We start from the raw sequence: 16,815 nt of genomic DNA, 5'->3' as shown, positions 1-16,815 counted from the left end.
CCAGAGTGGGAGGAAGCTGCAAGGGACCTGTCTGGAGAGATGCACAGCGTTTTCCAGAGAAAGAAGTTTGGTCGTGACCTGCTCCAAACTTACAATTGCCAGCCCCCACGTAGGATCCAGGCCACAGCGGTATTTTTTGTTGCCTTTCCACGTTTACATTTTTTCAAATTGGAATGTTTTTAGGCAAAGAACTCTCCTGTTCACCATGGTTCCCACCAGTCGTTACACTCAGCCTTCATACATCACATTACGTGCCCAGCCCCTGAAGTTGCCCAGCAACTAGGGCTGCCACCCTTTGCTACCCGCTCACCTCAACACAGAGCTGAAATCAGAGAAGTTGCTTGATCCCCTCTGGGTTTTTATGAAGATCAGCCTGGTGATCGACAAGAGGGGAATATATTTGGAGGCCGAAAAAACAGTCAGGAACTTCCTCAATACCCTGGCCCAACTGTCTCCACACTTTTTTGATCCTATGCTCTCAACCTGTGTACATTAATTTATTTAGAAACTGTCTTATATCCTAATACATGGTACGTGTGGTAAGATATACAAAAAAAAAAGAAGCATTTAAATGGGTAAGATAAAGATGAAAGACGACATAACACTACTTTTTAAGCTTTTATTTTGTTAACCACACCCAGGAAAACCCTTTTCACTGAAACAAATTTTTATGAAAACTAATATTTGTACCGAGGTTGTTATGTTTTATCATGTTTGTATTATTTTCATATTAAACTTTTGTATTACGATATTTAGAAGACTAGTTTTAAGTTCAAATTATTTTGATACTTAGTTCTAATCGCTTTCAGAATTGAAAAAAATGATACCCTACTAAAGTGCAGAGATCCAAATGGAAAAGGCACTACATTGGCTGTGCTTGCTATAGTAATAATTTTTCTATCTTGCCAATTATGCAAATTGATAATGTAGGCAAATAGAGAAGTAAAATAACATATGGTTGCTGTCCAAAAATAAGACAAACTAGAATATAAGGCTATCTTCTAGTTCCCCAATGAGGAGAAAACAGAAATACTTAGGGGCAAATCGTGTCTAAATTCAGTTAGGAAATGTCATCTTCTCTGATGTTGATCAATTGTTCTTCCACATTTGTCATTGGCACTTTTATATTTTTAACAAGAGTTTGAAAACTATTCATTTGGAAGATGTTTAATTAGGTGAAGATGAGGGAAGTGTCAGTGCTACCATTTTCTTGCTGTTTCCATTATTAGTGTTATCTTCTTTCAATAGTTTGCTTTTGCAAAAATCTTTTTTTAAGCCACACATCAATTTAGGGTTAATTTGGTGAAAACAAATCATCAATCCATTTAACCTGGTCCTAAAGCAAAGGATTGCAAGGCCAAGCCCTCCATGTTGTAAAGCCCCCGCTCCATCCTCAGGTTCACGTGGCTTGGCCCCGCTGTACGTGACCTTGGACAGTCTGCCCATCACACTGGTGAGCAGCCAGTATCCATGCACATAGTAAATATTAGTAAAGTACAATCTCTCTCCCATTGTTTGAAGCCATAGAAGTTCTAATGTTTTCTCCTATAATTCAAAGCCTCATCTTGCACAGAGCCATTCAGGCCTCTTTTTGGAGATGTCCATTTCTAAGATGAGGTGATGCTGAGCCAGGCATTGGGAGATAAGACAGAACGAGGTATCAAAAATGAGGGTCCATCAGGTGTTGAGGGTGGGGGAAGAAGGAAGACGAGAGGATTGAGATTATCCTAGAATTTCCAGCTGGGATTGCAGGTGAGAAGGGTATTCAGTTCTGACAAGTAGTATTTCCCGGGAAGCACAGGTGCAAAAAGTAATCTTTTCCCATCGCAGTGTCTCAGGCAAGGGGAAGATCCAAAGGTTTTCTCTGTTCCCTGCTTTAGTTGAACTCTGTTTCACTGTAATCCCCACTATTATTGAATGGACTTGTGGAGTAAGTGGCTGATTTGAAATTCAAAGACCCGGATTCCAGTTCATGCTGACTCCACCCCTTACTAGCTGGCTGGCTAGCGCAGCTTCCTCATCTGCAAAACGACAATTTAAAAAGAAGCCTTGCGTGCTTCACAGGATTATTATATGGCTCGAAGATAAAGCATATGCACAGTCAAAGGCTCTGAAAACTGCAAAGCACTATGCAAATGTATGGTGTTATTATGACTTAGTATCCTGCATGCATTATGATTGAGGTACAAGGCAAGACATACCTATGTACTCTCGCCTTTGTTTTTCTGGGACACCTTCTAGGAGACAGCATGACCATGTGGAGTAAGAGGTGGATACTGAGATCGGTATCCTGTGGGCAGTACATCTGAACATCCTGAACATCCTAACACTGACCTTCGGCCTCCTGAGACCAGAGGTCACACTTGGAAATGAGGTGAACTGGATGATGCAGAGGCTGCTGGGAGCAAGAATGCGTGGGAATACTGGAGAAGAACCTAGTTTTCCTGGAAATTCCCCTTCCAGGCATTTCTTCATTTGATCTGAAGAAAATCTAAGAAGAAGTTGGCACTAGACTGAAACATTGTTTGAAAGTGGGAGATAAGACGTCTTACCATACCTACTTTAACTTAAGATCTGGCTTTCCCTGACCACCAGGGGTAATCAGTCTCTTAACATATTTACTGGATGTCTACATAGAAGTACAATTCAAGCCTTTTGCAATGAAAATACTAACAATATGATTGGGAAGATTAAACACAGGATACGTAGACAGATTGACAGATAATGGTGATGAAGATGGATTAGATAGATAGGTAGATAGATAATAGATAGATACTTGGATGGAGGTTTGGATAGGTAAGTACAAACTTGACAAGATACTACACTATCAGGAGAAAAAGAACGATTTGTTGAGTGCCTACAATGTGCCGGGTCAAGGTGCCAGTTGCTTTCAGATGTGTTAGCACATCTGTCATTGCTGACTCCTTACAGTAACCCTGTAAGGAAGCATCAGCCCCATTGGTCAGATAAGAAACGGAGATCCAGAGAGGTTCAGCAGCTCGTTCAGGCCATGCAGCTAGCCAGCCCATGTTCCTTCATCTAAGTCTCACCGTTCCTGAATCAGAGGAAACCCTCCCACCCCCACCTCCCGACTCTGAATTGTCTTTGTTACTCTGGAGCCTTTGTTCTGTGTGAGAACATCTTAGACTTTTTGAGAAAAGCCCCGGATCACTGTTCATTCATTGAGAACCTGAAACCGGCTCCTCAGCAATGCCTGCTCTAACCACCTGCAAGGTTCCCAAGTGAAAGTGAGGCCTCTCCCGAGAAATGAAAGCACTGTCTCTTTAGGCGCCCACTCCTCACCCACCAGCAGAGCAATGTTTTCCAGGCTGGCCAGGCTCCAGAAGCTCACTAAGGAAGTTGGTTTGGCGCCAAAGGCATCTGTGGTGTATTGTATGCTGAGGCCCTCTCCTTCCTGCCCCTCTGTTTGCTCCCCTTCCTTTCTCTTTCTGGGTCTCTCCCTTCCCAGCTCCTAGACTGGGTCTAGGCAGGAGCTTCGCCATAATGTTAGGAGGGAAGGAGATGCTTCTGGGCCTCTCACCACAGCCTCAGCTCTCTCCCTGCCCCTCCATCTGAGTCCCTCCTGGCTCCCAGCTCCCTCAGGGTGCAAAGCCAAGCCTCCAAGGAATCCCCTCCCCCTACCTGCATAGCTGGAGCCAAGAGTGAGTTTAGGGCCACTGGCTATGATGAGGGGATGACCCAGGGCTCAGTGAGCACTGCCCAAGCACTTCTGTTAGGAAGTTTGGTTGGTCAGGGAGGAAGAAGGCCTCCCTCTCTGGGATGCTCCTGAAAGGACTTTGTGGGGAGTTAAAGAATCCTCTGTGTGAGGGCGGAATGGGGGAAGGTGGAGGGTTGGAGAAATCCAGCCCAATGTCTTCCAGTCTCCCCACTTCCCCCTGCGTTGACCTCCTGCGCCCCTATCCTGCATGCTGTTGCCTTCTGTGAGTCTTTTTGAAACTTCCCAGGCTGGAAAGCACTAAGTCCTGGGATGCGAAAGTCTCTTTTAACATAGAATAGGCTTTCTATTGATCCCAAAGATGCTCTTAAAATACACAACAAGAAATCAGAGTTCTACACACAGTCAGCTTCTCATTTTATAGATGGGAAGCTGAGGCCTAAGGAAGTGAAGTGGCCACTATAGCCATTCCATTGCACCAGGATGGAGGGCTGTCCACCAAATTCAGAGCCTGGCATAGTGGGTGGGGTCACCCACTTTATCTGACTCTCATGGGTCCTTGATCTCAGGGGTCTTTTCTGGCAGAGGTCTGGGAGCATGACTGAGACATGATCTCAGAATCAAACCCCTGGAGGCAGTAGCTCTAGCAAGAGCTGACGATCACCAGACACGCAGGACCAGATGATCTCCAGACACGCAGGACCAGACGATCTCCAGACACGCAGGACCAGACGATCTCCAGACACGCAGGACCAGACGACCTCCAGACACTCAGGACCAGTCAGCGCCCCGACCAAGGACGGGGCTTTGAGAGGCTCCGCCCACCTCTGTTTCTGCACAGCAGGTTCAGCAGCTCCATTCTTCCGCAGAGAGCCACTCCATCTGAGGGTGGCTGCGTGTCCACATACGAGGGGACAGGGCTGAGGATGGGGAGAACTCTGGGGACCCAGAAGACCGTGCCTTGCCCGAAAGTCCTGCCTGTAGGCCTGAAGGACTTGCCCTAACGGAGCCTCAACAACTGCCTGGTAAGGAAACTGCTGGCCCCTCCAGGTGCCTGGAGAGAGGAGGGAGGGAGATCTAAATACAAGCCCTGCTGGGACTGAGGGAGGAGGCAGGTCTGGTCTCTGCTGAACACCTAATGTGTGTCAGGGAGTGCCACTGCAGGACGAGCAGCAGAGCCAAGATTAGAGCCCCTGCTGTCCTCACTGCAGCCACAGTCATTCACTCCTCTGCACCAGCCGGCCAAGACCCAGCAGACACAGGGCACGGGCCGCACCACTTTATCTTCTGGGATTTTCTTAAGGAGGACCCATGGCAATAATGCCTTTCCTCACCTTAACCTGATTCGGGCTCTACTCCTGCTTTCCAACAAATGATTCTGTCTATGCTGAAGTGACAAGGATAGGAAAACAGCGCCTGCATAGGAAGGAAGCTGGAGGTGACAACTGGGAGAGTCACTGTATTTACATGTTAGAAATTCTGGGAATAGAGTAGAAACGGGAGTAGAACCCTGCACATATTGGAATTACTTCTGCTTCCAGCCTGGGAGGTGTTGCAGAGACATAGAGGCCAAGAGCACGGAGTATAGAGGCCCAGCAGGCCAACCCAGGAAGAGACGGGGGAGACTGGGAGACATTGGGCTGGATTTCTTGTTCAGAAAAAGGTGCCATCAGCTCCCTACGTGACCCTAATGCCCTGTGCCTGACCCTGTCCTTCCTCGGGTGGTGCCAGTTAGCTAACACTCTGAGTGGCTCCTGGGGTGTATTAGGAAGAGCTTGAGCTTTAGGTTCTGTTAGCCATAGTGGAATCACTGTATTCCCATGGACGACATGGAAGGCAGAGGAGAGTGAAAACTAATGTTTATTGAGTGTTTTCTATTCCCATTTGTCAGATGGGAAAACTGAGACTCTGAGAGGTTAAATGACTCGGGTGTGTCGGAATCCAGAGCTCAAGGTCTCCTCTACAAGTGGAGGTAGGACCTTGGCCAGAGATGCCCTCGGGGCAGAATAATACATGGGCTACCCCAACCCAGGAGCCTCCTAGGACCTCCTGAGTACCACATCTCTGCAGATGCAGAAGGCCAGGTGGTTTCAGTCAACGTCTGTGTTGCAGCTTTGGGGACAACCCTTAGGACACTGCCCTCTGGTGGCTCAGTACCTCTCCACTAAATGCCCTCCCCCAGCATCTGGACCAGAACTGGTGGCCTGAGCCTCCAGTGGAGGCTAGCCAACACATAAATAGCCACTGTGGCTCTTCTGCCACAGGGGTTGATGGCATCAGCTGCACTTGTCACTTGGGATGTGCTGCGGATGCAACACTCCATCCTCCAGATGAGTTTGGTATAAAAAGGACAAGACTCAAGTGGAATCCAGTTCAGCTTGGGGGTGCTGGAGGCCCTCCTCCTAGATGCAGGGCAAAGAAAAGGGACTTGGAAAACAGATTTAAATCATGCCACTTAACTGTGTGACCTCAGCCAAATCCCTTTGCAAATCTGAGATTTGACTCTAAAAATTAACACCTACTGGGCCAACAGCCATGAGAATTAAATGAAGTTAGGCACCAGACATGGCTTCTAACAATTCATGGGTATTTAGAAGGCTTGTTCTTTCTTCTTTTTTCTTCCCTTATAAAATGAGACGTGTTTAGCAACTTAACCAAGCAAACAGGGTAGGATGGGATTCCATTTCTGGCTCTAGCCTGGGCGAAACTTCTCAGATCACGAGACTCCTTAGAGGAGGTTGAGAGGCCCAGGGCCAAATGTTACATCTTCCTAATAGCAGTTTGGCCACCAGGAAAGCACTATTCAAGAGGAGTCTTGGAACTGAAGACTGGATGGTTCCCCAACTCACTTGATCGAGGGCCGTTTCCCATAGGAGGAGGAGGAAATGAGGAATATGCTGAAGTGGAACCATGTTCATTCAGGCCAGACCAGGAGAAAGACACAGACAGCCAAGGGCTGGTGGGAGGAGGCTGATAAGCATGTGGGAGAGAGGCCATGGGCAAGCCTCCACATCTCTGTCCAACATTTGGAAGGCCCCCACTCTCCTTTGTCCACCTGGCAAATGCAACACACTCTTCAAGAATCAAATTATCTTCTCTGTGACTTCCCTTTTGACATTGCCCCATCCTCCCCGCTCTTTTTCATACCAAGTATCCCCTGTCCTCTGCTCCTGTTATAGGATGGCTATAGGGAATGTTCATTTACTGCTCACACATGTCTCCTCCTAACTAGATGGGTGTTCTGGTGGTGCCTTTCACATGCCTAGTTCATAGGAGGAGCTCAATAAACCTTTGGAAAATTGAATGAGGCAATGGAGAGCATGGGAGCTGCTCCATGGACCCCCTTAAACTCGATGCTTGGACAGGGAAAGGACAGGGACTGGGGAGATGGACTAAAGGAAGAGAATGTGGATATGATTGTTGGTAGATTTATAATGTTGATTTTATAGCTGGTGTTTTCAATGAGTGGAACGAAAGAGCTAACACAACAGAGAATAGAATGACAAGAGTTTACCTGTGTGCAAAACTGTTCTTCCCTGATTTTGTAATAGTAAAAACTTTGGAAATAACAACATTCATGGTAGGAGCTGTGTTCTAGAAATGTTGGTATATTCAGACCATGAGATACCTTACAGCCATTAGAAAGAACAAGGCAGATTATAGGAACTGACGTGGAAGGTGTCACTGATACTGCAATACAGCATGTTTCATGGTGCACTCATTAAAAGGACTTAGGTCAGCTTGCTTTGATGCACTTTTCTGCCCCTCATGTGCTACTTAACCTTGGAAACATTCCTTATCCTCTCTAATCCTCAGTATTCTCACCTGTAAAATGGGGAGAATGGTAGACCCTACTTCAAAGAGTTGTGAGGATTGTAGATATGCATGGCACAGTTGTAAGCATGCATTGTTTAATAAATGTTTGCTATAATTATTAAGTTAAAAAAGTAAGCAGCAAAAAAGCATGCTATTGCCCCAATTTTGCTTTTTAATTTTTTTGATACAGAGATATATATGTATATAAATATATATGCATTTCTATGGATAAAGCAACTGTTATCAGTAGTTATTTCTGAAGTATGAGACAAAAGAGAAGAAATGAGGGGGGTGCTTTTTTTGTTTTTGTTTTTGTTTTTAAATAGACTTCTTTTTTAGAGCAATTTTGAGTCACAGCAAAATTGAGCCTTCTCCACACATAAAACTTTCTTTACTGTCAACATCCCACATCAGAGGGACACATTTGTTTTCATCGATGAATCCATATTAACACGCCATTGGGACTTACACTTTTAATTTCTGACTTGTTGCCATTTCTACAATGAGCATGTACTGGTTTTGAAAGTAAAATAATACTAATGAATGGCTGAATCACACCCTAAGCTGCAGAATGGCCAGATTCTAGAAAGTGGCTTGTTTCACAGAGGTTGCCACAGAGAAGGCAATCAACCCAGGGCTGCCTGAGAATGGGGGCCTGAGCCTGAGCACCCCCATTCTGCTGTCACCAGCATGACAGGTCACAGGCTTGCCTGCCTGGCTGCCCCCTGCTCTCTCAGAGGGAGGCCTGACAGCAGCTCCTGAATCTGAGGAGGCCAGGCCCCTGGGCCATGCCCCACCAATGGTCCTCACGAACACACCAGCTGGAAGGCTTCAGGAGACACAGGGACAAGGTCTAGGAGGTCACAACAGCAGCAAGGATCCTCGGGTCAACTAAGGCCCAGGCCCCAGCCTGCTCTGAAGGAAGAGAGTACCCAGGGGAGGCAGCCAGCCCTGGATTCAAAGTCTCCCCTGGCACTCACTAGCATGTGTCCTTCCCATGCACCTGTTTCCTTGTCGTAATAGTACAGGGATTAACCCGCCCACTACACAAGACCACGGTGAGGATGGAGTGAGCTCTGTGGGACAGCATCTAACTCATGACTTCCTGACACTGGAGGCTCTCAGGTTTTTGTTTCCTGTCTACGTTACTGGCCCCACAAGCTGAGACCTAGGGATAAATAAGAGAATGTCTGGTTTGGTCGAGGTGAGTATAGAGTTGAGAGGGTCCTTCCTGGTAAAGCTGGGACAAGGACAGGGCAAGGATAGCCTTGGCTCCTAGCAGATGTGGCCCAGGGGATAAACTGGCTGCCTTTCTGGTGCTAATGAACCACTCTCCACACGAGGTCCCAGTCTTAGTTTGGGGTAGATTTAAAACATAATCCTGGGCCGGGCGTAGTGGCCCATGCCTGTAATCCCAGCACTTTGGGAGGCCAAGGCAGATGGATCACTTGAGCTTAGGAGTTCGAGACCAGCCTGGGCAACATGATGAAACTCCATCTCTACCAAAAATACAAAAAAACTTAGCCGGGTGTGGTGGTACGTGCCTGTAGTCCCAGCTACTCAGGAGGCTAAGGTAGGAGCATTGTTGGAGCCCGGGAAGTAGAGCTGCAGTGAACCGAGATCATGCCTCTGCACTTCAGCCTGGGTGACAGAGTGAGACCCTGTTTCAAAAAAATAAAAATTAAATTAAAAGAAAGCAACATAATCCTCCAAAATGAAGTTCCTGGAGGGAACACAGGGAGAAGGAGCTGTAACCAAAAGGTATGGAAAGAGGCTGCCTCCTATGCATGCTGAGAAAATGCTGCACCGGCCACCCACCAGAGACAGAAGCTGGCCAGGAGCCGGTGAGCCTGTTGCACTGCCTTCCACTTACCTTGCCCCCTCTGTTTCCCAGGTGATTCCTCCTTCAACCCCTCGGTGGGAACAGCCCCTCAACATGAACTACAGCCTCCACTTGGCCTTCGTGTGTCTGAGTCTCTTCACTGACAGGTGAGCCTTGCTACACCCAGAATGGCCCCCTTCTTGAGTTGCTTTGCATTCAGGCATGTGGTGGGAGGGGCCAGCTCTTCCTACTCACCCACAGCCAGGCAAAACCTGGTCCCCTCACTTCCCTGGAGCACCGAACAATAAAACTTCCCGCCATGTACTCTCTTTACAGAACACAAGCTTCCAATATGGTCATAGATGGATGAACCCTTATGTTTTTAAATAAGACACTTGGAGGGTCCCCAAATTACCATGATATTTTGATCTGTCGCAAATGGGTAAAAAATGGAGATACTAACTCAATAGCTGAAAACTAAGAGATTTTTCTGTAGGAATGTCACTGCTGGTACATGGGCAGGGCACTTACATCCACACACACGTGGGCAAACACAAGCTCAAGCGTGTGTACACGTGTGGATTCACACATAAGCAAGCAAATGCAACAGAGTCCATTTCTTTTCCAGGATGTGCATCCAGGGGAATCAGCTCAACGTCGAGGTCGGCAGAAGTGACAAGCTTTCCCTGCCTGGCTTTGAGAACCTCACAGCAGGATATAACAAATTTCTCAGGCCCAATTTTGGTGGTAGGTCATCCTCTGTGTCCAGGACATCAATTCAAAGGGACGAAAACAGAGACAACAAGCAGTGCAGGGTTTCGGGAGGTTTGAGTTGACTCCATTTTCTATCTGCAGCCTGTTAAGGACTGGCAATGATGGATGAGGATGGCTACCAATGATTTTTCACACTGCCTGGAAAAAGGCACCTTGCCTCTCCACCTGCAAGATAAAGCAATGCTCTTCTTCACTGAGGAGGTTGCGAGAGCCTCCTAACAATCACTCACACATTGTCCTCCGCCTGTCCCTACTTCCAAGGTCGCTCTTCAATGAATTCACCGTGTGCCACCAGGCTACCCCACCTGGTCTTCCCCCTCCAGCCTGGCCCCTCTCAGCTGACTCCCCAAACTGCCATCTGGATGCCTCCTGGGTCATTGCCCTGTTTGGAACACCCGTATGTGCCCCAGCATCCCTGCGTAGAGTCCAGGCACACCAGGCCCTTCCCAGTGCAGCCTTTGTCTGCCTGCCGTTCTCATCAGCCTAAGTCCCCGCTCCTTCCCCTCCTACAATGCTCCCCAGTGTACTCTGAATGCTCCCTGACATCCTTGGCCTCCCCTGCCTCTATGCCTTTACAGAGGCTATCTTCCTGGAATTGCTTCTTTAAATTTGGCTCCCTGGGAAAATGCCAATTTTCCATCATGTCTCAGAGCAAAGGCTGCCTTCTCTGAGAAGCCTCCCCTGATTCTTCCAGGCCCCATCTCCTTTCTTCACACTTCCTTGTGAACATGCCTCCAAATCATAGCCATTCCCATTATGCTATAACTGGATTAATGTCTGTCCTGGCTCCAGGCTGCAGCCCTCGAAGGAGTCTGTTTCCCTCACTATCTCCCATAGAAGCTCAGTGTGTGACATATAACAAATTGCTGATTAATATCTGTTGAAAGAATAAAGCAAGGAGGAAAGGAGTGAGGCCAGCTACACAGCTCTTCATAGCAGAAAGCAACAGAAAGAGCCTTGGCATTGAACAAACCTGAGTTTGGCTCCTAGCTTTCCTGCTTGGCAAGTAGTTTAGCCTTCTGTACCTCACTTTCCCTTTCTGTAAAATGGGGACATCCCATCTATCTCACCGGGAGGACTGAATGAAGTGAAGTGTGTAAGCCTGAGGCACAGTGCCTACCCCATCAACAGAGTGTGGGTTAGTTTCATCCCTTCTCCTCCCTGTTCCTCCCCTCAGATGATAAAACTCTGTGGTCTGATCTAGGATTCATGCGGTAGTCCAGATCCTCTGAGCAGCAGATGCCAAGAGCCAGTGACTTCTTCAAGCTATTTAGGGGGACTATGTCTAGGAGGGAGAATGGGGCAGGGGGAGACGGAAGCTAGGAGAGCTGTCAGACCTGCAGGTCTGGCCCCAGGGAAGGAGAGAGGGAAGGAAGGGAGGTTGAGTGGAAGTGTCTTAGACGGTAGGGCAGTCCTCGTGTGTTTGGAATGACCACCAGGGAGTCTTTGAGCTATGGCTGCATTCAGAGGAGTCTCCCGTCTCTGTGCCTCCCAGGAACAGGCCACTTTGATGTCCCCACTGCGTTCAGTCTGTGGTTGGCCGTGGCCCATGAGAAGTGTGGCCTTGGGGCAAGCATGGTGGTAGATTCCAAAGCACAGCAGCCGGGGCCCTCAGTCAATCACACCTGCTCCGTTGGAGATGGGAGAGATGCACTTTCATTCAGATTTGAGACACAATTAAGATGTGAGATCCTTACATTAAGGAACCTAAAGAGGCTTCAACATCCGCTGGTTTTCCCAGGCCCTACTGAACACGAATGACAAGCATGTGAGTCTGCACGCCTTGGTTAGTGCCACTCAATAATTTCTCTTGCCTCTCAAACCCCAAACAATTAATCCAGAACGCACCCCTCTTGTTTGCCTACTCACTGGCCAACAAGGTGCAGGGTTCTCCGGCAAGGAGCTCATTCTGAGAACAGGGAGCCTGGGGTAGGTTTAAAGGGATGTGATGCCTCATCCCACCTGGGGTGAAAATGGGGCATGGAATCTTCAGTTTAAAAAAGGGAACAGTACAACCCCATGCCCCTTGTTTTGTGCCTCTTGGCACTTCACTCCTGAAAATCCCTATACTTGCATGGCAGCCTGGAGGCCCGTGGAGGGCCATTGCTCTCTGTAATATCTGTGCACCCAGTTTCCAGGACCCCACGGTCCAAAAGAGACAAGACCTTCATAGGATTTCTCAGGGACTGAGCTAGATAAAGCAAAGGTTTGTAAGCAGGTGCTAGTGAACACTACCCAGGAGCTGGCTTTGACCTCGTTCCTAGGAGAAAGCTGCCCTCTGGTGGCACAGCTTGCTTTTATAACTCAAGGGGAAGAAAAGAGCATGCTCTGGTCTACTAAAAAAGTCAATTGAGGCAAAGCCTAGACAAAACTGTGTAGAAATAAACTGGACAGAAAGCACAGTGGGACTGGAGCTCTCATGTCTTTTGCATTCTCTGCATTCCTCAGGGAGGGCAACTAACACGGATCTATGGCACTTAAAGCAGATGCCATAACTGTGCCAACCCAACCCTCGATGGCAGGCACTTGTCTTAGTCTGTTTTGTGCTTCTATAATGGAATACCTGAGACTGAGTATTTATAATGAGCAGAAGTTTATTCGCTCACAGTTTTAGAGGCTGAGGAGTCCAATATCAAGGTGCTGGAATTTGGCAAGGGCCTTCTTGCTGTGTCATCAGATGGTGGAAGGAGAGAGGGTGAGAGAGAGGACAGGAGGGGGCTGAATTTGCCCTTTTATGATGGCACCAATTCTACCCCTGAGGCTTAATCACCTCTTAAGGGTCCTACCTCTTAACATTCTTACAATGGCAATTAAATGTCGACATGAGTTTTGGAGGGGACAGATATTTAAACCACAGTGGCTCTAGCACTTTGGGAGGCCGAGGTGGGCAGATCACCTGAAGTCAGGAGTTCGAGACCAGCCTGGCCAACATGGTGAAACCCCCGCCGTTATCAAAAATACAAAAATTAGCTGGGCATGGTGGTGGGTGCTATAAGCCCAGCTATTCTGAAGGCTGAGGCAAGAGAATCACTTGAACGCGGGAGGCAGAGGTTGCAGTGAGCCAATATCACACCACAGCACCTCCAGCCTGGGTGACAAGAGGGAGACTCCATCTCAAAAAAAAAAAAAAAAAAAAAAGGAAAGAAAGAAAAGAAAAGAAACCACAGCACAGAGAAATTTGAAACTTGCTCAAGGTCACAAAGCTGTTAGGTGGCCCGAGTGGAATTCAGACACCTGTCTCTGACTCCAGGCTTTTAGTCTCAGAGCTGCACCTTGCTGCCCTGCCAGGCAGAAAGCCACTTAGCACCACACCGCTTCAGCACCTTCCAGGTTCTGCCCTCAAAGATCTCGCCCTTTTCCACCAGATATTAGCATTCAAGTATTGTTTAATTGCGTTGGCTCTAACACTTCATTTCCAAATTCCTACCTATATCCTATGGCTTAATTTCCTTAGATTAGTAAGTAGGTTGCTTTGCCCTATTCCTACCGATGAGATGTTTTTAAGCTTCTTTTGAATTCCGCCTGGCCTCTTCCTGGTTAATGCATTATCACAGTCCCCTGAGGCACCCCCGGGAGTTATTTATTGCAAGTGAATGCTATTGCATCTATTAGCCTGGTGAACAAAATTGTCCCTTTTCCAAAATTAGCTAGGATTACGGAAGAGAGGGGGAGGGGAAGGGAAGGGAAATGCCATTTATTGAGTGCCTGTTATTACGTGACTGATGGATGTGATGCTGGGAGATTTGTACAGATAACCCGTAATGAACACTTTCAGGATGTCCGGCTAGGCAGGCACTTCTCTTATACTCGCTATTGCCACCACCCCACAAAGACACTGTCATATGTCTCATGTTTGTGTTTCCATTCTTTCTTGCTTTTTTTTCTTTTTCATCTTAGGAGAACCCGTTCAGATAGCGCTGACTCTGGACATTGCAAGTATCTCTAGCATTTCAGAGAGTAACATGGTAAGTGCTGTTCCTTTGTACTCCACCAAAGTAGTCCCTCTCCGTGTGTTTAATGGGAATATGTTTTCTAGCCACTCAAAAAAAAAAAAAAAATGGCTCATGGCCCTCCTGCATTTGAAATGGCAGAAGTTGGAGTGCCGTCTCCAAACTCAAGACAATGGAAGATTCTTATAGAGCAGATTTTCTGAGTATCAGGAAGAAAATCGGTTCAAGAGCCAGAAGGAGAGAAACCAGGCGATGAAGTGGGTACACTTGGTAATGGATAAAATCTGGGGAAAGGAATAGAAGTGTAGTAGGCAAGCCAGGCCATCACGTGGTCTTTCGTAACAGGGAAGACAACCCAAGGAAAACTGACAGCTGGTGCTGACAACGACCCTCTCCCTTAAGAGAACACAGTCGAGACAAGGGCAAACTAAAGGCAGTTTGCCAAGAGGGCATGCTGTGCATTCCAGATAAATCGTGGACAACCTGAGCACTTAGCCCACCAAAAAATTCAACCATTTGATGGGGCCTTAGTGATCAGTGCAATGTGAGCTGTCACGCCACGTAAGTTAAAGTCTCAAACATAGGGCTCCCTTTTGGCAGGGGGAGCTATTATCTCAAATAAATAAGGTGATTTGTTCTCTTATTGCAATATGCCACTACCCCAAGACTAGGGTAACTAGAGTGACTTATCAGTTACCCCAGTCTTGGAGTAGTGGCATATTGCAATTAGAATGGTATCTTTATTCACCAACATCTGTGTACTCTTGCTCTAAGTGGAGGTGGGGAGAGGAATAAACTTTGACCATTTTTCTCCTGTTTGGTGGGGTTTTCTCACCCACCACCCCCATCCATTTCCATACCTTGCCTCCCCGTCCCAGGACTACACAGCCACCATATACCTCCGACAGCGCTGGATGGACCAGCGGCTGGTGTTTGAAGGCAACAAGAGCTTCACTCTGGATGCCCGCCTCGTGGAGTTCCTCTGGGTGCCGGACACTTACATTGTGGAGTCCAAGAAGTCCTTCCTCCATGAAGTCACTGTGGGAAACAGGCTCATCCGCCTCTTCTCCAATGGCACGGTCCTGTATGCCCTCAGGTACGTGGACGCCTGTGACCTCAGGGCTGGAGGGCAGCAACTGGGAGAAAACATGCAAATGTGTCTTGGGTAGTTGTGACCAGAACTTGGATAGCCACTGCGAGGTCCCATGCCTTCTTAGATCCTTGCACCCATAATAGAAGGTCCCTCTCTCCGTTCATCATCTACCAAACACCTGCTCTGTGTCAAGCCCCATGCTGGCCACAGGATAGAGCTGAGTAAGACATTGCCCTGTCCTCAAGACACGGACATGGAAACAAAGGAGGTCCCCGGTGCTGGAGCCCAAGTTGGGGAGTAGGTGAGTGGTTTGGGGGTGATGTTACAAGATTCTGAGCTGTGTCTTAAAGGGTAAAAGGAAGTTAGCAAGGGAAGTAGTAGGGGCAACGGCAAGAGCCAACAGAGAGGTACATGCAAGGAACTTCCCTTTCATGGGGCTTAGTGGAGCTGTGGCAGCTCCAGAACACAACTGTACTTGTCTGAGTCATGTTTGTAGAGAAAACCAAGTGCAATGCCCCAAAGCCTCTGCCACCTGCAGCCATGGGCTCCCCTTTGCCCTCTCCCCAAATTCCTGAAGCTGAAGTTCCTTTCACCCAATTGTTCATGGAGCCGGGTTGGATGGAACAGGACTCATCTCTGCCTGTGCAAAGACTGTGCAAACCTAAAGCTCCCAGAGGCCTTGGGGAGGAGGCCAGGTGCAAAATATTCATGGGGCTGATGTTTAATCTTAAGTAAGAGTCTGAAGTTATAAAACAAGGGTTGAGCTAACCAATAAACTGAATTTCTGGACACACTCAACTGTACTGAGTTTTGCAAAGACCATCTCAAAGCCCAATTCTTGTTTCATGAAACATAATTAGACTTCTCTTTTGACCTCAATTCCAATCATCATTAATGTCCCCCTTCCCCACGTTCCCACAGCACATGTGTGAATGTGGGTGTGTGAGTGTGTGCATGCATTTGTGTGTGCATTTGTGTCTGTCTATATTATGGCACACAACACAATCAATATTGTGTAAGGATTACAAATAATGAGTGATGTTTTAATAGCCTGGCTCTAGAATCATAAAGATTTGGGTACAATTCCCTGCTGTGTCCCTCAGCAGCTCTGTGACCTTAGGCAAATTACTTGACTCTCAGAGCCTCAGTTTCAGCAGCAGTAAAATGAGAATTAGAATATTTCCTACCTAGTAGAGCTATTCAAAGGGGTAATGTATGCAAAGCACTCAGCCCAAGGTCTGGCTCACAGTAAGCACTTAGTAAACCACAACTATTGTTAGTCTCTGTCTCCCTAAAGGAGGTGTGAGTAAGCATCCTGGAGGTAAGCACCGTTCTGTAATCACCTCCATTTCCCCCAAGTACCTAGCACGGTGCTTAATAAATAAAGGTGCTGAATAAAAATGTATGACAATGAAGAAAAAGGAAGATAGAGGCCTAGTGAATGCAATCTCCACTGGAAGGGCTTAACTGACCTTTAATCGGACATCTCTGGAGGTAAGCCCCCAAACCCACAGTGCCTGGGGCCCCCACTGCCTCTGCATCCTGGAGGAGGCAGGGCCTCATGAGAAGACCACACCCAGGAAACCTGGGCTCCAGCCTCAGTTCTGCCACTCAGAGCCACGTGAGCCTATGCAGGTCCCTACACCTGCTGTCAGGTGGTGACGATACTGACGGTGCACACTGT

At 47.6% G+C, this 16,815-nt stretch overlaps 1 protein-coding gene across 1 annotated transcript in view; it reads left to right on the top strand.

Annotated features, from left to right (window-relative positions):
- Positions 1-3,415: 3,415 nt before the first annotated feature.
- The window catches only part of GABRP (gamma-aminobutyric acid (GABA) A receptor, pi), a 28,211-nt gene continuing 14,811 nt past the window's right edge, over positions 3,416-16,815 (top strand). Inside the window, exons 1-6 of the mRNA XM_011968653.1 lie at positions 3,416-3,662; positions 4,518-4,701; positions 9,387-9,481; positions 9,943-10,061; positions 13,986-14,053; positions 14,917-15,134. Coding sequence (XP_011824043.1) covers positions 9,429-9,481; positions 9,943-10,061; positions 13,986-14,053; positions 14,917-15,134 — 458 coding nt within the window. The 5' untranslated portion in view covers positions 3,416-3,662; positions 4,518-4,701; positions 9,387-9,428. The remainder of the gene's footprint in view (positions 3,663-4,517; positions 4,702-9,386; positions 9,482-9,942; positions 10,062-13,985; positions 14,054-14,916; positions 15,135-16,815) is intronic.

Source organism: Mandrillus leucophaeus, unplaced genomic scaffold, assembly GCF_000951045.1.
Source record: "Mandrillus leucophaeus isolate KB7577 unplaced genomic scaffold, Mleu.le_1.0 Scaffold855, whole genome shotgun sequence".
Lineage (NCBI taxonomy): Eukaryota > Metazoa > Chordata > Mammalia > Primates > Cercopithecidae > Mandrillus > Mandrillus leucophaeus.
This window is presented reverse-complemented; position numbering and strand designations above follow the sequence as displayed.